Here is a 22,515-nt window from a genome sequence, read left to right as displayed (position 1 = left end):
CGACCGTGTCACTCACCAAAAATGACTGATTTACAAACTCAGTTATTTGCGGCAAGCGACACAACACCATTCATACAACAAAATATAAATTAGGCTTCAGAAATAGTGAGATGATACACGTACAGAAATGTTTCCCATTCTTTTGAAGGCACATGAGACAAATATTGTTAAGAAATAAACTGTTGTGTTACTTTATGATTTGCATAGCATCAGTGCATAGTGAAGGATCGCTGAGGGGGGAAATCATAAAAACTACTACCAATCTCTAGTATATGTAAAAATAACAATATCAATGTCCATGTTTATAGACCTAACATAAAAACCGGGCATAAAATGTATACTTAGCTTTTGTTCCTCTGGGTCCTGGGTTACATTAAAGCACAAATCAATCCCTATTAAACTTAAACGTATGAACAGAACAGCTGTGACACTGACATCATCAAAACTATATACAACAACACAAGTCATATCTCAGTGACTAGTCCAGTACAACCCCTTTATGTTTAAACTGCAACCAAGATAAGCAGTAAAAAGATTTGTTAAGACAAAAAGTCACACAATGGAACATAATGTAATGTGTGCAGTACATAATAGAACCTTGGCCTAAAACATTGACGTAATTGACGTGAATGTTTTAGGCAAAAACGAGAAGAACAATCAAGTGTTTGGGACCTAAGTAATATTTCTGTGGTTAATAGTTTGCGTGTGTGTTTGAATGCAAACAGACGCAGCAAGTAGTCTCTCACCGGTTTCTAAGTGCTCTGATAATGTTTCGGCTCTAATCTGATGAGATAAAGCAAATGAAAGTCTCCAATCTAGAGAGCAAACAGTGTAGAGAGCACCTGGTACAGTTATCACAGGTGACCAAAGGTCAGATGACTTTCAAATAACCTTTCTCCCACGACGACCAGTGCTTCTGACGACCGACGACCAGTAGCACTTCAATACAAGACAGACCACTCTACAATGAAATGTCCCTTTTAGTGAAATGGCAGTGTTGCTGTAGAAGAAGGGTATATTGGACGGTGGGAACATTTGCATCCCTACATCCCTTTGCACCCTTTTCTGTCGGGCAAGGGAACAATAAGTAGTGACATATTATCAGACCTGGTAAATGATTAGTCAGCTGCACATAATATCATGTCTGTCATAGAGAGAGAGAGAGAGAGAGAGAGAGAGGGAGAGAAAGAGAGAGAGAGAGAGAGAGAGATAGAGAGAGAGAGAGAGAGAGAGAGAGAGAGAGAGAGAGAGAGAGAGAGAGAGAGAGAGAGAGAGAGAATACAAGCTTATAACATTATCATTAATGTCTGTTGCCTGGAATGTGTGTCCCTACATTTGCATGTACGTGTGTGTGTGTGCGGGCGTGCGTGTGCATCCTTCTATCTCTAGTGTGTGTGTGTAAGGCAACTTTGGTCTCAGCGTTGTGCACAGTCTCTGCTACATTTAGGAGCATAGTCTTTGTATTTGGGCCATGTTATCAAGGAGTTTCTGTACGTGTGTGTTGTGGTGTGTAGACCACAGGGTTGGCTGAGCAGCGCAGAGAACTATTGTACTGACTTTATGAGTGGGTCCTGTCGTAGTCCTTGACCACGCGCTTCAGGTGGAACAACTTGTGTCTCAACCTGCGGCACCTCTGTTTCTTAGCCTGGTAATCTGGTGTCTAGACAGTAGAGAGAGAACTGGTCAGTGACTTGCAGAGTAACATCCTGAGTGTCAATCAAGTAAAGCAGTGGCTCTAAACCTTTTCAGGCTGCGACCCCCCAAAATAATCATATTTGAACTGGGGACCCTTCCCCCCCCACCCTGATAAGCACTTGGAATTGTAGGAGTTGAAGCGTTACATTTTGTTTAACTCGGTTCCATAGATATAAATATTGTGAAAATAGCTAATCTACAAGCTCACAACGCCTCGCAACGCAATGCGTTGTGAGCTTGTAGATCGGCTATTTTCACAACTTTTGCCTCTTTCATTATTTATTATTATTTATAATTTAGTAAAGTTTGTTGATTACTTTTGATGCAGCAATGGTCTTTTTGAGGTATCAAATTGTAAGGACACATACGGGTCCATATTTATTCTATCAGAGTTAAAGGACCACTTAGGATTTTAATGTGTACTGCAGTGCATTCGCAACTCTCCTGCAAACACGCTTTGGGCTTACAACAAATATTACATACTGAATATACATTTTCAGATTTCGTGAAGTCTTAAAACAAGGAATTCTTACAGCATTGTTCTTTTATTCAAACAAGGCCAGTAATGATTTATGGTGGGGCAGCATAAGAGCCTTACTCTAGTCAGGTGGCTTATAAGAAAAGATCACTCACCCGCTTCACGTCCTTCAATCGATTATACTCCTCTGCCGCAACCTGTAATAAAAAAGAGGAAAAACTCATAGTGAGCATGCTGAAGGTGCTTCAAATAGGTGAGGAAAAAAGGGCTCTGACTTTGCACTTGCACTTCCTCTGGGATACTATGTCGTATGATTTGTTGTTGTCAATCGACTTCAATGTCAGTTACATTAGGGTTGGACTCCCCTGGTGTTGTGGGTTCAAGTCCCATAACAAATATACAGGTAGAAATTCCTCAAAAGAGCTTCAAATAGAATCTATTTTATTATTGTGTGGGTTCAAGTCCCATAACTATGTAAGTTAGAGTCGCATTTGTTGTATAGCTGGTTTGGTGGGGTTCAAGTCGCCCTGGGAATGTGGGTTTAAGAAACATGTCTTAATTTCCTTTTAAATGCCCTTTATTTAATTTTTTAAATGCCCTTTATTTCATTTTCTCTCCAATTTAGTTGTTGACAATTTCCCCCATGTGTGTATTGTCCCTATCACTACCAATCCCTCCCTACTGGGGTTGGGTGTAGAAGAGTAGACAACCACGTCTCATTCGATGCACATGGAATCGCTGGGCACTTCTTTTCACCTGACAGTGAGGAGTTTCACCAGGAGATAAATTGTATGTAGGAACAGGCTATCCCTCCCAGCTGAACAGGCGCTCTGACTAACCTGAAGGAGTCACTTGTGCAACGACAGAGAACACCTTCCCCTGCCGAACACAGTCAATTGTGTTTGTTGGAGTGGCCAGCCAAGCCGGAGGCACTGCAGAGGAATTGAACCCCAGACTTGACGGTGGTGGGAAGGTAGTTTACCCCTGCACCAGCCGGATGCCCATTTAAATGCCATTTTATATGTTTTCATGCCTTATGAAAAAGAACTTTGAATTGCCTTTGTCTATGACCTCCCATGCAGAACACGGCCAATTGTGTTTGTTGGAGCACCCGGCCAAGCTGGAGGCACTGTAGAGGAATTGAACCCCAGTCTCCACAGTGGTGGGCAGGATGCCTTTTTGGGGGGGGGATTATTTTTTCGTCATTCCTGCTTTATTTGATAGCGACAGTGAGAGAGACGGGAAAGGTGGGCAGACAGTCCAGTTGGCCGGGAGTTGAACCAGGGACATGCCGAAGAAGGCATTGTGCACCCATGTGGTATGCACCATAACCATTAACCAGGCTATTGGATTTCCCTTTTCAAATGCCTTTTTACTGTATGTGTTTTTATGCCTTATGTAAAGCACTTTGAATTGTCTTTATATATGGAAAGTGCTATACAAATGAACTTGCCTTGCCTAGTTAAGTGTTGAATGCAGTATATCTGACCTGGTATTTGGCAGAGTTGTCATCCAGAGTGTCCAGTTGTCGACTGAGTTTGTTTAGCTGATCATTGATATCGTCCATCTCAGCACACAGGTGCTTGTAGTCTCTCAGGTCTGCATCAAACTCCCTCTTATACTCGTGGCGCTGTGCGTCAGACACTATGTCTGGGTAGACACTGAAGACAGAGAGAGGGAGCAACAGGACAAATGGAAGTAGAGTGACAGACAAAAAAGAGAGACAAGAAGGTCAGAAGCCAAATTTTACGGGTCATTGGTTACTGAGAGCTTTTGGAATTCATGTTTCTGCATAAGTAAACTCCACTTGACCCACTTGGCCACAACAGGTTTACTACTAAACCACAGGAACTTATAGTGCATAGGCCAAGGAGGTGTGAGTGCTGCCTTGCAAGGGCAAGAAAATGGCTCGTTCGGATAACCAACGAATGTGAAGGGAAGTGCAGTTCTAAGCAAAGGCAAGAACAGCTGCTTTCGCATAAACCACAGTGACCAGTATATCTCACACCTTTGACCCAATTCTCTCATTATTTCAGAGTACAAACCCATGAGGAATGGCATGCCTTAGGGGATTAGTCTCTCTACTGGACAGAGCAAGGTCCATGCACACTACTACCTGTCAACTAGAACTTGGACGTGGATGTGAGTGTAAAGGCACATTCTCGCATGCGTGTGTGTGTGTGTGTGTGTGTGTGTGTGTGTGTGTGTGTGTGTGTGTGTGTGTGTGTGTGTGTGTGTGTGTGTGTGTGTGTGTGTGTGTGTGTGTGTGTGTGCGCGTGCGTGTGAGAGAGAGAACCTCACTCACCAGTTGCCTTATTGAGTGTTACTGAGTATTTATTTACGTACATCGGAGATGTTGGGCACTGTTCTGGAGGTGCTATACACCTATCTTGTCTGTATCTTATGAAATCATCCTTGCTGATTCACATGTCCTGTACTGTACCAATACAGTCCATATGTAGTGAGCTTAATGCCTTACTTCTCCCACTCGTCCAGGTCAAGCTCATTGCCGGTCTCCCCTCCTGTGGTGTACTCTGTTTCATACTGAGACTCATCCAGCTCTGGGTTACGTCTACGCCTCTTTCCCCTATTGGCTGAGGGCTTGCGGACCCCTCCTGTCTCTTCTGATGGGCTGGAGCTGGTTCCCCCTCCATGGGATGGCACCTCCGATGGATAACTCATGGGCTTCTCCGAATATCTGAGGCACGACAATAGATGCAAGTAAGTTATTATAGACCAATTCTTCTCAGGTATTGTACACTAGAATATAACATGGCAGACATTCATGGTTCTTGCCCCAGGCAGCATGACCAGATAACTGTTACACAACTGTTATATAAAAAAAAAAGAAGAAGAAAAAAACAAAAACCAATAAATTGAAGCTGTCTCTTATCTAAGAAGATAAGCAATACTTAAGTGCATACCTAAATGTTTGCTTCTGAACTCAGCTCAACCTTCTACATGGATAGACTGGCTATGCATGGATAGATTGTGGCTTTATTACACTGCCAATAAAACGTACAAGATATGTGCAGTTCTTAAGAATATTTGCAACGTAACAAGACACAAATTGGCTTTAAATTTAAGCTGTTCCAAGAGTTGTTTTTTATGATGAGTATTATAATTTCAGAAACCTATGAAATTCTTTACATAAGTGTTGCTATCTTCTTGACAATTCAGGTGAGGTGCCATGAGCGAAGGAAAGTTCTGTAGGATTAGTTGCATTATCCTTGACAGATTATGAAGTAATCAAGCAAGTTAAACAAAGCAGCTTTACCAAAATTACATTGTGACCCAAAACCTTTCGGAATTATGTAATAGGAGCTAAAGACTTTAAGCCAAAAGTCTCAAAACAAGAGCCTCTAGACGGGGGGAAATTGGAAGAACCTTTGAGTCACTACACAGTCAAATCTGGGATGTTCATTTAACTCTTAGAGTGTCACATTTATACTAAATCTATAGTCTGAGTTAAATGAACACTCTAGATTTGCCTGTGTAATGAATAACTCCCACCCTACAATTTCATAAACACTGCATCATGGAGGGCACACCACACCACCATGATTCTAGCGTTTTTTAACCAGGAGCACTGAGATCAAATGTTTTATGTAACAATGTAAGCATAATGAAATATAGAGAAAGGTATTTGCCAAAGTATTATTTAAACCACCCATCTATGTTTTAATTCTGTTAGTACAATCAGATAAGCCGTTCGTTATTTGTAAATAAGGTGCCTTTTTGAAGAGTCCTTCCTTTGTTATGTAACATTTGTTGTACTTTAACCATGCCATGTTCTATTGTTTTGTTTTTATCAGCTCGCCAGAGGCAGCTGATCAGTGTTCAGACCCTGCAACTAGTCACACTTTCTCGTCACTTTCTCCTCCTTGGCTGGCCTTGATAAAAGAGGCCAGCCAACGAGGACTCGCCATCCTCTCAAGAATATGGTATCTGGACACACAGCAGAGCACAGCGGTGTCAGATTTCACTTACCGGAGAGGCCAGCCAAATGAGCCAATGAGGGCTTGCCATCCTCTCACAATATGGGATCTGGACACACAGCAGAGCACAGCGGTGTCAGATTTCACTTTCACCGGGGATTGGGGGGTTGGGGTTTGGTTTGGGGGTTGGCGGGGGGGGGGCTTTCAAAGTATGAGTTCCAAAGTACAGGGCTGCCAACCCTCCTTACTTGATTCTGCAGGACTTTCCTTGATCATTTCTGTAGGCCTAATTTTAGCATTTCAATCAATGAAATTTCAAAATGTACCCAACAACACCACCAATGCCAGTAAAGCAAGCCTGATAAAAGTATCAAACTCCCAAAATTCACCAGAACACAGGAAATTACATTTCTGGGGGGGATAACTTCTGCGGGGGGTCTGGTCAGTGCCCCCCCCCGCAAAAAAAACCCCAACAACAACTCCTTGATTCTCACAGTTGGATGTTGGCAGGCCTGAAAGTATGAGTGCTTTATTTACTCTACAACAACAACCTAAATCCTGGTTAATAAGCAAACTGGAGGAACACAACAAAACAACAGCTGATTAAGGCTCTGATTTAGGCAAATCACAATGTCATTATCACATGGAATGTGGCCAATCAAGACTGTCATACTATGAATAGCCTAATTTACATCTAGCAAAACATACATGACAATGTCATTATTCACGACAGCAGCCTGTTAAGGCCCGTACAAGGTGTCCGTAGACGGGTTTTCCTGTGCGTCGGGGGTGAGGAGCGGTCGTACGTTCTTTATTCCTCAGTATAGTCTGATACGTTTTCTTATGTTTAATCAGGCCTACATACCTATTAATCCGCTAGAGGGCAGTCGCAAGAGTATGTAGCTCCTCCACAATGCAACGCAAATGTGTCCAAATGGATATTTTTGGATAAATCAAAGTGACTACACCCCTCTCTTTAAAGGGAGAGAGCCTGAACCAACTATTTATTTACTCTGTTACTGTTGGTTACTGTTAGAAATGTGGGTCAATTAGGCAGAATTTAGTTTTGCCAGCCCTGCAATTGAGATTCCACAAAGCACCAAGAACATATAACCAACTAAAACAAACGGCGGACAAATCTATCGCTGCGAGTCACCATAAACTATGGCCACCCGTTATTGTTTTATATAGGTATTTTGGATCTTCTCAGTGAGATGTCTCCTGTGTGTAACTGCTGGTGTAGAATGGATGAATCTCCACCGTGTTTGTGTTTGCTCTGGCAGTGTACAGATATACAGAACCAAATGGACCCAGCCATTCCTTAAATCAAACATGGATACAAAATGTACCCAAAATCTGAGTTATTGGTGTACTTGTGTGCTTTTTTGTTAATGATAAATTGGTCTTAACCTATAAGGTATTAAAAAAGTTAAATCTGACTTGCCTAAACCTGCAGATACCCTGTTACATGTATTTTTCAGAATGGACACCTTTGCTGTGTTAAAAGCCTCCCTCAAAACCCACCTTTTCAGACTTGCTTCCCCCGCCTAACTCATTTAAAATCTCCCTTTCTGCCTTTTAGTCTTAGCTTAATGTTTTTCTCTTTGCTAAATCTTTTGCCTTTTAACTATTTCTCTCCTAATAAAGTTGTTTATTTTGCGACTTTGGGTACTATGAAAAGCGCTATATAATTTTGATGTATTATTATTATGAATAGCCCAAACAGCACAGTTTACCTAGACCACCCCTCCCCCATCTGACGAGATTGGGGTCAGCCTAGTTCAATTATTAGATCATTAGAAACTCTGCGCTCAGGATTATATTACATACAAATTAATAACTTAATAAGAATGACATTCGCTATGTCTCTGAAACAGTGTAGTTGACAGTAGAGTTCTCAAATTCTACCCAAACCCGATCCAACGTTTTGGGGCCGGGCCGAAAATGTATGCTAATTAGTCGGGCCAGGCCGAGCCTCGGGTTCCATGAAAAAAAAAAGATTTTTAAATTATTTATATATATTTATTTTTTTGGAGAGTGGGGGGTTTCGGGTTTACAGGCCTAACATTATGGTAATTGTTCGTTTTTTTGCCTTCATTTTTAAAGTACTTTTCAAGGGGTTTAGTTTGCTGCGAGCTGATATATATGACTGTGTCATTTCTTGTTATTGTATGTTCGCTGTGTGCTCCATACCATGTGATCATGGTCTTGACTCACAATAAATAAATAAATAAGTAATTAAGTAAGTAAATAGAATAAAAAAGGTATTTCCTTCATATAGCTAAGAGGAAACCTGTCCCATTTTGGACGTTTGCAGAGATTTATAAAGGAATCTGAGCCTCTGGCTAAGGTATTACAGTATGTTATTATGTGAAAGACCATGTTAAGTCAACAAGGGAACACGTGGCAGTTCTTTTGCTTGATGAAAAGAAGACTCGTTCTCTGCTAAACTGTAAAACAACAAATCATCTGTACCCTTATCTTCAATATTTGTAAAGACAGGGCTTTAGTAAGACATACTGTGGTCTGGTCTTGAGTGTAACAATGCAAACAAAAACAAGGTCCTTGAGAATTCATGTCAAGCCTCGGTGAAAAGCAATTCTAATGCTCTTTCCTGTTCTTAAAGCAATCCGTGGTTGTAAGAACAAGGGAAGCGAATGTCACAATGAGCACGTGCCACACACGTACTGTATACTTTAAGGTGACTCTCAGCTCCCTGTAGGTCATCAAGATAGTATTTATAAGATACTGCTTGTGTGGACTGATTTACACTTGCAGTTGAAAATCTGTTATTTCTGACTAACTATAAATTAGGCTTGAGTTATGTGTTTGGAGCCTGCTTCCTTTTATGTTACTCCAACATCAAGATGAAAGAGAAAGAAAGAAAGAAACTACAAATACAGTATATCTCATTAGATAGAATTTCCTTGGAAATAAAATGTTTCTAAATAAGATTCTGCCTGGTTTCACCTGCTGAGGTAATAAGTATCTAAACTCTGAGTGAGCTAGGAACAGAAGTAAGCTTTGGTATGATTCACCCACTCGTCATTGTTGTTGTAGGTGTCTCCGGTGAGGGAGCTGCTGTCCATCTTGGCTGGGGGGTAGGAGATGACACTGTTAGCGGAGGCGTTGAGCTGCCCGCCTGCCTTCTCCGAGAGCACCAGGGTGGGGGCGTCCTGCGTGCTGTGGCTTTCCTCCACATTGTTCACCTAAAGGGGCCAGGAAACACGGAGGGAAGAGGGTCAGCAAACACAAACTAACAGCCTTAACAAATAACAATAACAGACACAGGGGCCACCTGCAGACCAATTTTCATGCTGACTTTCTGTTAAAGAAAGCCCTTTTCTTGTTTGCCATTTTCTTACAGTACAGTAATACTGATGGCTTGATCTAAACTGCAAGTGAATGACATTAACGCACAGGGCCGTTATGCACTTTTAACGGCCCGTGCAGGAGTTAAAAGACATGGATGGTATTAGCTATAGCATGCAACCGCTTCCCACAGAGGCTGAACTGCTACGTCCAGGAGAGAGTAGAAAAGTGTTTAACTTTCTGAGTGAGCAGTAGGGCATGTAATTGGACTGCACAGTCTAAGTCTTCAATTAATTGGAGATTACCTGCTGGTTTCACTAGTTTCTGAAAAATCCAAAGCCTAATAATCAACAGAAAAAAACACTCGACAAACACGAGACTCAGTTTTCTTTCCTTTGAAGAATTCTTGGTTATCAAAACGTTTTTTCTGTCAGTCCATTATTTTATACCGTCATAGTCAAGATGAACCCTTAACCTATACTCTTATATAGGGTAATTGGTAAATAAATTGTGCATTTATATAGCGCCTTTATCCAAAACGATTTACAATGTGCATTAGACTCACCCATTCACACACACATTCACACACCGATGATGGCAGAGGAAACCATGCAAGGCACCAACCTGCTCATCGGGAGCAGGTAGGGGTTCAGCGTCTTGCTCAAGGACACTTCAACACTAACACAGGGGGAGCACGGGATCAAACCTTCCGATTCCCAAGCGGCCGCTCAACTTACGTAATTGGAGGACAAAACATACTGTATATTGCGCTTTTGTGCACACCTGCAACGGATGTGCTTCTCCTTCCCTTCCCTTTCCTTATTTCCATCAAACAAACGGGAAAAGCTCCCAAAAAATGTAAACTATGGACACCTTAATCTATAGCTCCTATTCTTTCCTGTGTGAGGAGGGAGGTATGTGAAAGACATTTTACACAATGAAGGCCTCGGGGTCGGTCGCCATGCCTTCCCCAGCGGCCCTGGCTAATCTGTCAACTCTACTGTTTGACATCCCCTGTACAAGAAATACAGCTAGGACACTTGGGAGGGTGGGAGAGGGCTGTAAATTTAACTGACCCAAAGGATGTTGTAAAAAAACTCACAGCTTATGTCAGAAACACCCTTGGCTCAAAAACAGCTTACCCTCATGCTTACAAGTGAGGATCTAGTGTTCACATAGGGAGCAACACAAGCTATGAAGCAACCAAGGGTGGCCAGCTACACTGCTGCTGCGTCACCCTTGAAGGGTTGCTCTGGCCACACTACGTAAATGGACGCTAGGACACTAGTAAACACATAGGTTGCATATCATTTATATTATTTATATACATATAGAATTGCTCCATATGGATTTTAATATATCATGCCTTTAAGTACTGTAGTTTTAAATGTAGTTAGTGTTAGTGAAAGGAAAATAAAGTAGTTTGAAGTTGAAATGAAAAGGGTAGGGCACAGGGAAGGGAACTGGTTACCAGCAAGAATCAGTTTTTCTTCCTTAAAGAACAGACCAAGAATTGTGGGGAGAGAGAAGGGGAGTGGAAATAGTGAAACAAAAACATATGTTTGATTGACATATGATTGCGTCATTGGAGCGCTGTTGAAGCCAGTTGAAGCCAGCTCAACCTTTTTAGTGGTGCGTCACACGGCGGCAAGTATTGGGCCTCACTTTGTAGCCTCATGTTGTTGGCTTCAATTGAAAATGAATTGTAGCCTGTCGCTTTGTCACTGCTAGTGTGAATGCAGCATAGTGTTTTATATACTACATACAATGGAACTCACTTGAGTGAAATATCCATTCTGCTGCAGACACCAATGGGCAGGTGCATTACTGTGAGCAATGTCCCCCGTCCCAAAAATCAACAACAACAATCAAAATGGGAGTGGATGGATAGGTGGGACCCTTCCAGCAGCTGCAGGAAAACCACCTTTGAAGAGTTCAAGCCATCCAAGAATCCCAACAATGCCCTACCTCTCTGCATGCAGCACAGTGGTCGCTGGGCCGTGAGCAGACCAAGCTAAGTAAGTAAGCAGGGTAAGAATGTGTGAGGCCCTTGGACCTGTGGCAGAGAGGCAGGGAGGGAAAGACGCATGGAAGGGAGCAAGGGGTGTGACAAAGGAGGTAAGAACAGAGGAAGAACAGCAGGACGGTATAGATGTGTATGGAACAGTAGACAGAGAGATACACGTGGAATAATAAAAGAGGAAGGGAAAGCAGATGGGAATGGGAGAAGAGGGGAAGGAGACAGCAGCATGACGGAGAAAGGTAGGGAGAGGTAGAGCAGAAGTAACTGAGTAATATAAAACACGGAGGGAGTAAAAGGGAGAGGCCCCATACGGTAATGTTGCAATGAATGAGGAATGTTGGCAAATTAAACATCAAGATTTGATCTACTAAAATTCTACTTCTGAAACCGTAGCAAGAAATCAGCCTTTAGTTGCCACTATGTACAATAATAACGCTGTTGGTACTAAATAATTACATGTTATTACAGAAATGAGTTGTAATTAGAGGTCGACCGTTTTAAAAAAAGACAAAAAGATGCCACTTGTGTTCTGCAAACAAAATGAGAAAGAACAAGTGTTATTGGGCGGCAGTAATTGACAGATTGATTGCAGTGAAGGCTGCAGTGAAACAATATCAAATAGCTCTTCACTATTCATCCTAGCCCTTGTCAACAACACAACCCATCTGCCAAGCACCAAATCAAACGCTCCCTCCCAACAGAAAATAAACCATTCATGGATTAACAGGAGCAAATATTAAATCTCTGCATATAGTGCTCAGCAATGTTTGTGTCATCATATTTTAACTTATGTAATACCAATCAACCAAATCATTCTGAACAATTCTCTCTCTGTTTCCCACATAACTTGTATATTTAGACATACAGCTCAATCCATGTCTGAGTAACCAGTCCAACATAGTCATAATTCTACATCTGTGGAACTCTTGAATACTACCAACAGGCGAGCAAACCCTCCATCAGCAGACCCTGGTGACATCATGCTGCACAATGCAGCCAGCCTGGGCATTCTGAATGAAGCCAGTGTCTTAACCAGGACTAACCCAGTGCGTGAGGTCACCAGAGAGACAACCCTCCCAATGGTCAGCGAGCAACAGCAGAGATGGGTGCAATTTTAAACACAGCCAACCCTAAAACGGCTATGTGATTAAAGGAGCCATGTACTGTAAGCAAAGTGCTAGGCATGGTACACTTCACCTAAGTCTGATAACACAAACAACCATTCCTGTATTATTAGATGATGCCAGTCTTACTGTAGGATTCACTCTGGGGTTGGGCTAGCCTCATCAACACCCCTCCTCCATGACTCCACACTGCAGTGTACACGTATGATGCCATGCTGTAGTGCAGGCAATGACAACCTCGCACTCCAACCACAAACACACAGCTAAACATAGCATGACTCCACTGCACGGCTAAACACCATGACAACATGCCTGTTTATGCCTTTGTTACTTTTTATCTCAAGCAGTGAGTTTAACAGCGTGTTCTGCATACAGGATGTTTACTCAATGAATGATACAATTATCAACTTGTCCTAGTGAAAGATATTAGGACCTTTAGTGATTGTCTCATGTTACATAGGCTAGATATTTCAGTTAAAGTCATACTTTTTCAATTAAACAAAAGTTGTTTTTGATATAATCTTTCACTTATATTTTTAACAACCATTCCACATAAATGTGTTTTGGACGACTTCTTTAAATACCATTTTACGGCCTGCCCCCAACACTCGCTCCAGGTATTGGAAAATGTCCTGGAAATGTATTTACAGTATTTATGTATTTTAAAGTTTTCTGGGAACCGTGTTCCTAAAATAACCTCGGCGCTAGGACCCTGCAGCATTTGGTATATCTGTGTTTTTTTTATTTGATCTGAAATCTGGGAATCCCAGTTCGGAGCTAGAGGTGTCGCCAAAACGGCTACTAAAATGCATGTTACAAAGTGTGACTTTAAATACTTTTGGGATGTTGTTGTGCCTTTTCCCCTTTGTTAATAATGTGCCTTTTATGACAGCTAACTAACTTCAACTAAGCATTAGGTGTGCTTATACATTACCTAACCCATATGACCCATATGATGCATATGACCCATATGACTCACCATGGGTCCCACAATAAAACATGTGTCATCTGAATGTATCGAGGCAGGTCAGATCAATAATCAGTCCTTATGCTAGGAAACGATACCATACGACTGACACACTGTTTCAATTTAAATCTCACAGGCAGCTCCCTAGAAACCACCTGCCTGCCTCCTGTCCTCTTTGTTGGTTAATGATTACGTAGGGTGAAACCAGCTAGTAGTGCTAAAACAAACAATCACTGACTGTTATCAGCCCTGACCCTGAGCAACGTGACAGACACAGCCTTAGTTATGTTTATAGCGTCTATATGGATAGACGCTATAAACTCGCGCTAAAATACATACTGTGTAGGTCATGCAAGAATAGCAAAAATAGGCCAATCCGCAAGCTCACAATGCGTCACAATGTGAGCCATTGTGAGTTTGTGGATCTGCCTTTTTCACACACCAAAAAAGTGTCACCTACAGTATAATGACATGCTCAAAACAGGTTGAAAGTGGTTAAAGCTCGGAGATAGCATGTGGAGTGGACAATATTTTGAAGCAATGTTTAGTTGCTTTGATTTCAATGCTGATTGACCCTGGTATATCAGACAAAGTCAAAGACACTAGGACACTAGGATCTGTTCCTAACTTCTACATTGTCAAAGTGTTCATAGTAGAGATAGACAGAGATAGGACAACGTTGCAAAACGTGTGAGATCATCCCTTGCTAATCAACATAATGCAGTATAATGCAATACTAATGCAGATATGATAGGATGGGCAGAGCTGTTGCTGACCAGTGTGCACTACTCCTTTTGTCCTATCATGTGGTTACACATGCACAAGCACACATGTGCGTGCGTGTGTGCGCACACACACACACACACACACACACACACACACACACACACACACACACACACACACACACACACACACACACACACACACACACACACACACACACACACACACACACACACACACACGTGTTTTCAATGTTTCATCCTTGATAGCCTATCATAAAAGCTATAGGTAGATGACTATCCTTGTGGACTTTCGACTCATGAAGACAAACGTAGAAAACTTACGAGTGCATTAAACTGCCCGAGAACATTTCAAAGTCTATCCGGAAATATACTAATGCCTTCAAAATCGGGTTGCTCACAATTTTCTGAGCTGAAATACAAGCAGTGTACATATACATTATAATTAATAATTATAATAATTTGGTCTGCACTGCTTTGAGTGGTCTGCGTACCTCCACTAGCACCTGACCTGTTATCTGGGATGATTCATCAAGCAAAAATCACAGTTATTCAGACTACAGATGGAGTAAATGCAGCGAGTACTCCAATCAGCTTCCTAGCTGAAACAACCATGCAGTCTAAAGTGCAATATAAAATGGTAGTCAACAATTTCATCATGTAATCAAATCGGCTATTTCATTTCATTGTCTTTTTCCTAGGCTGGATTAATGCAGGAACAAAACTCTCTAAAACAGGCTAAACATCAGTCAAACGTCAGTCAAAAATAAAAATAATCAGATTTAGCTTTTCATTGTAAATCCTCTGCAAATCCAGTCTTATTGAATTGGTATCAGTGTCCATCTGTCTCTTACCCACTCCTCCACATTTCTACCCTCGGGGGCTAGTCCGCCTGTCAGAGGAGGATCCCAGTAGATGTTGGGTTTCCCATAGCGCCAGATCTTCCCCCGTGTTTTATAGGCGAAGAAAGCTGCCACAGCCAAGGCAATGACAACCAGGAATCCACACACCATGGCAATACCCTAGAAAAGCAAAATCACACAACGTTCTGGAAAGTTCTCAAGTAGATACACTGAAGAAAAAAAGAACACATGGCATGTCCTACTCTACTGTACCAGCTTTATCTCTTCTACATTTTCTCAGTAGAAGAAAGAGTATGTTGTAGCAGTACAAACATTATATCAGTAACATGTAACCCAAATGTAGCAGATGACTGACTCAGAAAAACTGAAATCTTCTAGAATAGGTACACTGCCCCCTCTAGATATTTTGAGACTATAACCTGAATTTATACTTTGTCTTAAATACACAACAAATAGGTGAAATAGCCGATATACAAGCTCAGAGCGCAATGCTGACATGCCCAAACTACCAGGTTGAAAGTGGTTAAATGTGTAACAGCTTGTAATTTTCCCAGTACAAACCCACATTAATGACCATTCTTTTAACCAAGGAAACTGTTAAACAATAGATTGAATGCGGACATGAAACCAACCTCTTGTGGGTCCACAAAGCAGTAGTGGTAGAGGTACTGGTTGTACATAGGGAAGCCTCCCACTCCTCCCATCTGGGAATAGCTGGTCTGGTACAGGTTCTGACACATCATGAGCATGGGGTTGTACATCATACTAGAGGAGCTCTGGGCCATAGGGTTCACCCCAACAATGTACACAATGTTTATGATACCCTGCAAGAAAAGTGAAGGGTTTTATGCTTTACATAGGATTTCTCAAATTTGTTAATCAAAATGTCATGATTAAGGTTGATATCATCCATAAAACAGCTAACAACACTGTATATTAGTGTTATATCGTATGCATTACTGTACTTAGACGTTCTTGTACTTAAACTAAGTGTCTCCCACGGGAAAAAATACAGTATAAACTCTGATGACTGATGAAAATCATTCCCTCCCAGATCTACTTGACACAAGGTGTATTGGAGAATAAGCAAGAGAAAATGGAATGACGTGAACTTGCTAAAGGAAGAGCACACAGCCTCCCCTTTGTCATACCTGCAGGACAGCCATGATGATGGACATTACCATGACCGCCAGGTAGAACTTCCTGCTGCGGAACGTGTTGGTTTTGGAGAAGCTGGCAATGAAGAAGCCTAAAGCCACGATGAAGTTAATGGCCGCCAAGGCGATCATGGCTGTTTTGGCAGAGTATGGCGTTGGGTAGCCACCACCATATCCCCCGTAGCCACCACCGTAGCCACCACCATATCCCCCGTAGCCCCCTCCTCCGTATCCAGACCCATAACTGCCCCCCATGTAGCCGCCACTGCCATAACCCATGCCGCCGCCATAGGATCCCATGCCCATGCCCATCCCGTACTGTGTGTCCCACATCAGAGTGGAGGCCACACAGGCAAATATTCCCACGCACAGCACAATTATCGTAGCCATCATAGCCTTGATGATCCCGGGGGGCGACAGCCACTTGTAGAAGTGCTGTGGTGGCTTGTCTTCAATGTAGTAGGATCCTGGAGGAGGAGGATACGGGTCATACTGGCTCTGTGGGGCCTGGAAGCTGCCCGCTGGGCCGAAGCCATTGTTAGATGGAGAGGTATAGGGCGGACTGTAGACAGGTGGGCTGTCGTAGCGCTGCTTCTCGAACATCGCTCGCTGAAGTCAGGAGGCTAGAGTAAACAGCAATACAGAGAAAATGTGTCAGCCAGTGCTGGGTACAAAGTGTGAGAGCAAAATGTACAGTACTGTACTGTAAAGAGTAGCTTCCAATCTGTTTTCCAGCAGCCCTGCTATGAGTAATGTCATGAGGTGAGATATGAGGAAAAACAAGGGTGTGACACACTAACCCTCATTGAAAAGGTCTTGAAGCTGAATAGTGTTAATGATTTAATATTTCATAAACAGGCTTGATTTATTGTTGCAATACCCATTACTTAGTTCCCTGTGTGACCCATTTTCATTTGTCTGTCTGTCATGCAGTAAATTAGGTTATTACACCGAGAACAGAAACTTCACATCCCATCATGTCATAAAGCAGACCAAGTCCGGTTTGCCACAATGGCGGAAAGGAAAGAAAGACTTCAGAAGAGTGACCTTAGCTAAGTTCTTTGAACCAGTAAAGTCAGAAGCAGTGTGGACTGTGGAGACATCCGTACCAGGAGTCAGTGTGCAACCAAGCAACAATACTGCCCTTCTTGCAGCTTTGCGGGCTGTGGGAGTCTCTCTCATGCCCCCATATTGTACAGCCAGGCTTTGAACTATTTTGAACTAAATTATTTGAAAACCTTAGTTTTGCTTTCGTCACAAATCAAACTGATATCTGAGGCTAGTGTAAACCATTAAAACAATGCCCATTCTTCTACAGTGGACTAAACAGACTTTCAAATTGCAGGGTAAAAACAACAGGATTAAACAGCTGAATATGACAACTAAGTAAAAAAATCTATTTCACTCTACAACAGAGGAAAGTCTCGACCACCATTATCAATACAATACCTTGTCAAAATGGCAACACACTGTCTTTTTTAATACAAGGATAACGACACAGCAAGTACTGTAAACCAGTATCCAGCAGCTGTTATCAGGTTCTCTGACTTGTCCCTCTTATCAACATATTTCCCAGTATCACCAAAACCCAAGCACATTATGGCTGTACAGAAACTCCTGTAATAACTACCAGTTCTTTGACTGTCTACTAAATCTTCTGGCTTCCCTATGTCACTGTGTCATCCACCTCTTTCAGCAATGATCCTATTGAATCACTTAACGGGCAAGACCACTTTGGTGGAGGTTTGGATTGTGTATTTACCTTGGCATGATGTAACTCCAAAGGTGGACAAGAAATACAAAATAATTGCTCCATTGATTAGAAATTGATGATTCAAAATATGCTCCTCATTGACTTACATTGTACAGTGAAACAGCTCTCAAAATCACTCTTTTAACACGTAAACGAATAAAAAAAAACAGTACAGTTAGCTTTTTAAATAAAAATGTCAACTTCCTGTTGATTCTACTATTTTGAAGATCCGGATCCGCGGATCCAGTCCGGGTTTCCTACTTAATAAAAATAGCAAAATCAACAGGAAGTTAACATTTTTATTAAAAAAGTACTGGGTACTAGTACTAGTACTGGGTTTGGTGTTCTATATAGTCTGAATCAACTTTGTTTGCGATTGTTTTCGTGCGAAAAGAGTGACATTGAGAGCTGTTTCACCGTACAATGTAAATCAATGAGGAGCATATTTTGAATTATCAATTTCTAATCAATGGAGCAATTATTTTTGATTTCTTGTCCACCTTTGGAGTTACATCATGGCACGGTAACTTACACAACCCAAACCTCTACCAAAGTGGTCTTGCCCTTTAAATTGGACTATATTGGAGGTGGTGGTGGTGTGATGGGGTGCTAGGTTTTCCAAGGCCCCTGGCCTAGACTGTCCCTGGCACTGCCCACCGTCTACAGTTCTGGGGGTTAGGTGTAATAACTCTCCTCTCTAAAGGACCCCTTGGCACAGACTGCAGTGGGGGTCTCGCCTCAGAGCCTCCAGCTCCAGACAACTCCCCTTCATTCCGTCCCTCATTCCTTCATATCCTTCCATCCCCTGTACTCCCCTCGCTCCCTTGTTCCCCTCCCTCCCTCCCCCACTAACTTCTTGCCTTTGTTTCGGGAGCAGGAGGCAGAAAAAGTCAAGGCTTCTCGTCGCGGGAACAGTGTTGCCATGGATTCGAGCAAGGGGAAAAAAATTGGGGCACCGGCCAGAGAGGATCACACAAGAGCTCCTCTGTTGGTGCTGCTGACTTGTAGTGAGAGAGAGAGAGAGAGAGAGAGAGAGAGAGAGAGAGAGGGCAAGCGAGACAGGTATAGGGAGAGGTATAATTTGTGTGGGAGTGTCAGGTGTCTACTAGCTGGGGAGATTCCTTCATTGTTATCATCAGGCTATATCCCTTATTATTATTATTATTATTATTATTATTGCAATTAGTCTTGCAGACTGCGACATAGAAACTGTTGGAAGTGAAGTAGAAACGGGTGTCACGGTGCCTAAGGTATAATTTCTTTGCATGCGAGATGCTTATTGGTCTCCTTTTAAATGTAGGATATTTAAGGAAAATACACAATTTACGATTACAACTGACAGAGACCTAGATTGTATTGTCCCAGGATCTGTCATCATCAAATGCAGTATTTCTTGTCATGCTCTGTGCTGCCTGTGACTAAAAATAAGGCTACAACAGCAGTTATTCACTTGTGACACATCAAAAATGTATGCAAAAGTTAAATGAAAAAGATCAAATGTACGCGTTCTGTATCAACAGCTTCCAACCGGCTATACCATCAGCTAGTTGGAAAAGGCCTGAACATCGCCTACTGCATTCGTTCTCAAAAGTGGTCCTTGGGGGGTCCCCAGCTAAATTAGTTAATAAAGCGTAACAATACTTTTAACCCCTTTATCCAAATTTGTATACTTTGGCTATGAGAACCACTGGCCTGTTGCACCTTATATGTCTAACCTCTTATTGCTTATTTATACTGTGTGTATTCATATGTAGATGTATTTTTCCCCCTTGCTCTCCCCCTCTCTCTGCCCCCCCATTCTATCTCTTTCCTTGAAGACAACGAAACGATGGAGCTTGCACAAAAACGAATTTCACCCACTGATTTACACCTGTAAACCTGTGATGTGACAATAAAACTGATTCTGCCTCTAGTACTTTATTAATTAATATTAATTATGAATTTACTTTTTTTAATGTCGGCTCTCAGTGGCCATTTGTGGTACAGCACAGAACACAATATAGACAAGTTAAAAGTTAAAACCACATAATATAAACAAAAATAATCATTCTAAATCATCTATAGCAGCGATCATAAGTATAATTGTGGACCAGACAGGCATGTAAGGTACATAGCACACATCCCCTATGTATCCAAGTATTTCATGTGCCCTAGTTCATGTAGTAGTCCATCATATTATATTCCACCTCCCCTTATGTATTCCCTATAATTCCCCGTGGCTACCGCCTCTTGTTTAAACAAGTTTGAACCCATTTATTCCCATTCCCATGCCATGAGAATACATGTTTTTGATTTTGGGGTATACCTCAAAGATTTGGCTGGAACTCCACTAAGTGGATGGATATGTTAGCCTGGTTCCAGACAAATCTGCCATTGCAAAAAAAAAATTGCCCTTGACAGATTAGGTCTGTCCCCTCTCAATAGAGATTGTATTTCTCTCCCTCCGAAGTTGTGAGGGACCAATCAGGGCCCAGTATGCAAATGTGGGGGGCGGGTTTATCACCAGAGGCTTTTTTTCTTTTCATTTGCCCCTCGGAAATGTACACAGAGATTCCAGACTAATACGCAGTGATATTAGTCTGGCCATGCCAGGTTGGATATGTATCCCTGCCTTCTGAGTCAGCCTGATACAGCCAGCTACAATTGGTACAGGTCAGCATGCTGCTCCCCCATGATTTTCCCACAGGCCTTACACAATTTTCCTAATTTATTCTTGTGAGAGTGGTGTAGTAGTAGTGGTAGTAGTAAATAGTAAGCAGCAGCAGACTCTGTCAGAAACAAAGTGGCTGTTCTCTGAAGTTTGGCCGACATACAGCTTTTTCAAGCTGGGCAGTCAGGGTCAGGTCAAACACCCACTGGTCCCAAACACTCTGCCTGTCGTGTGGCTACAACACAGAAACTCAATCATCTGCTGTTGATAACAGAATTCCAACCCTGCAGTCACATGTTCTCACATCTGTCAAAAACAATTATGTCCCATGATGCCTTATGTAGGCAGAGACTATAGTCCAGCCTCCCAAGTGACCCAAACTCCAGCCTGGACTCATGAAGGATGTTTTCAAATGTATTTTAAATAATAACAATATGCCTATTTAAAACATCCTCCAACAAAACAGTATCTTAATACAGCATAGCTACATGATACATATTTATATACTGTATTTGCCATAGCTAGGCTATCGAGCTAAATTGCTTCAAGAGTAGTCCAAACTGTATAATATCAGGTGCATGATCGATCCAGTAAACATCTGTAGACTATAGCATTGGTTCTCAAAGTGGGGTCCGGGGACCCCCAGGGGTCCTTAAGGGGTACCAGGGGGTCACCAGCAAAATCAGTTAATATAGCGTCACAATCATTTTAACCACTTTAACCATATGCCTATTACATACTTTGGCAATTCAAAAATAGCAGATCTACAAGCTCATGTGCAGCGCTATGAGCTTGTAGATTTGCTATTTTTGAAAAATCCCTGGCACAAAATATTTTTGAGATTGGGGTCCGCAGCCAAATACATATCTTTTTGGGGGTCCTTGACATGAAAAAGTTTGAGAACCACTGGACAATAGCCTATGAATTCAAATCAGTACCGGTATATTAAATATTTAAGCACTCAATAAAGTTACTTAGGAATGGATGTAGTAGGCCACCGTGTTCGATCCAATAATCATCGTTTGCATATCGGAATATTGCTCGGTGAAATGAAAAGGACTTAATACAAACAGACGGAAACAACATAAGTTGTCTCACTGCTATTGTGATTTTCTTAAAAACATTTTCCAGTGTCTTAAAAAAACATCGATACAGAAGCAACAAGTTATAACTCAATTTGTCCAAACAGCAAAAAAAAACAATTAATTTAAAACAGCGACTGTAGGACATAGAATGTAAAACACATGGTGCTATCTACTCTTTATTTGAGAAGGAAACATTACTTCTGCTTTCATATTGAATTAAACAATTTTATTTAGACGGTCATTTGCGGTTGGTCAACAACCAGTCTTACCTGGAAGGAAGTTGGAAGCAAAACTAACCGATTCCCCTAGAGATCCTACTGCCGTTCCAACCAAGTTTAGAAATATTAAATGAAACGTTCTTCGTTTCTGGCAGAAAGAGAAAAAAATGAATTATTTCTCACTTTAAGACTGACCTAAAGCTCTTTATCTGAGATCTGCTTTAAGGTCGTAGTAAAAGTTCCCGTCCCACGCACGGAGACAACGGTTCTCACAGAGCAGAGAGAGCACTGAACAAGTGCTTTGTTCCGCTCGTCTACAGACTGGACGACGATGATGATGATGATGATGGTGGGGATGATGACTATTACCAGTACGCACTGAAGAAGGTGTAACACTATTACGTGGGTAGGCTACACGCTCTGAATGGCTGGATGACAATAATATCCTTAGAGGCAAGGTGCATTCAGCTACACAAATAAATAACGACGAAACGTTGACAAATGTA

General features: G+C 41.9%; 1 protein-coding gene across 1 annotated transcript; it reads right to left on the bottom strand.

The window, feature by feature from the left end:
* Positions 1–1,360: 1,360 nt before the first annotated feature.
* Positions 1,361–22,267, bottom strand: LOC311051757 (occludin). The gene is made up of 9 exons (XM_084066380.1): positions 22,061–22,267; positions 16,298–16,926; positions 15,779–15,970; positions 15,138–15,305; positions 9,154–9,320; positions 4,653–4,871; positions 3,663–3,834; positions 2,329–2,370; positions 1,361–1,660 (listed from the first exon to the last, which is right to left on the bottom strand). Exons 2-9 carry the CDS (start codon positions 16,904–16,906, stop codon positions 1,559–1,561), a joined length of 1,671 nt encoding a protein of 556 aa, XP_083922506.1. The 5' UTR covers positions 16,907–16,926; positions 22,061–22,267; the 3' UTR covers positions 1,361–1,558.
* Between the last annotated feature and the right edge of the window lie 248 nt (positions 22,268–22,515).

This window comes from Gymnoscopelus microlampas (assembly GCF_963454915.1).
Source record: "Gymnoscopelus microlampas genome assembly, chromosome: 9".
NCBI lineage: Eukaryota > Metazoa > Chordata > Actinopteri > Myctophiformes > Myctophidae > Gymnoscopelus > Gymnoscopelus microlampas.
The sequence above is the reverse complement of the archived record's forward strand: the minus strand, read 5'-3'. Positions and strand labels throughout refer to the sequence as shown.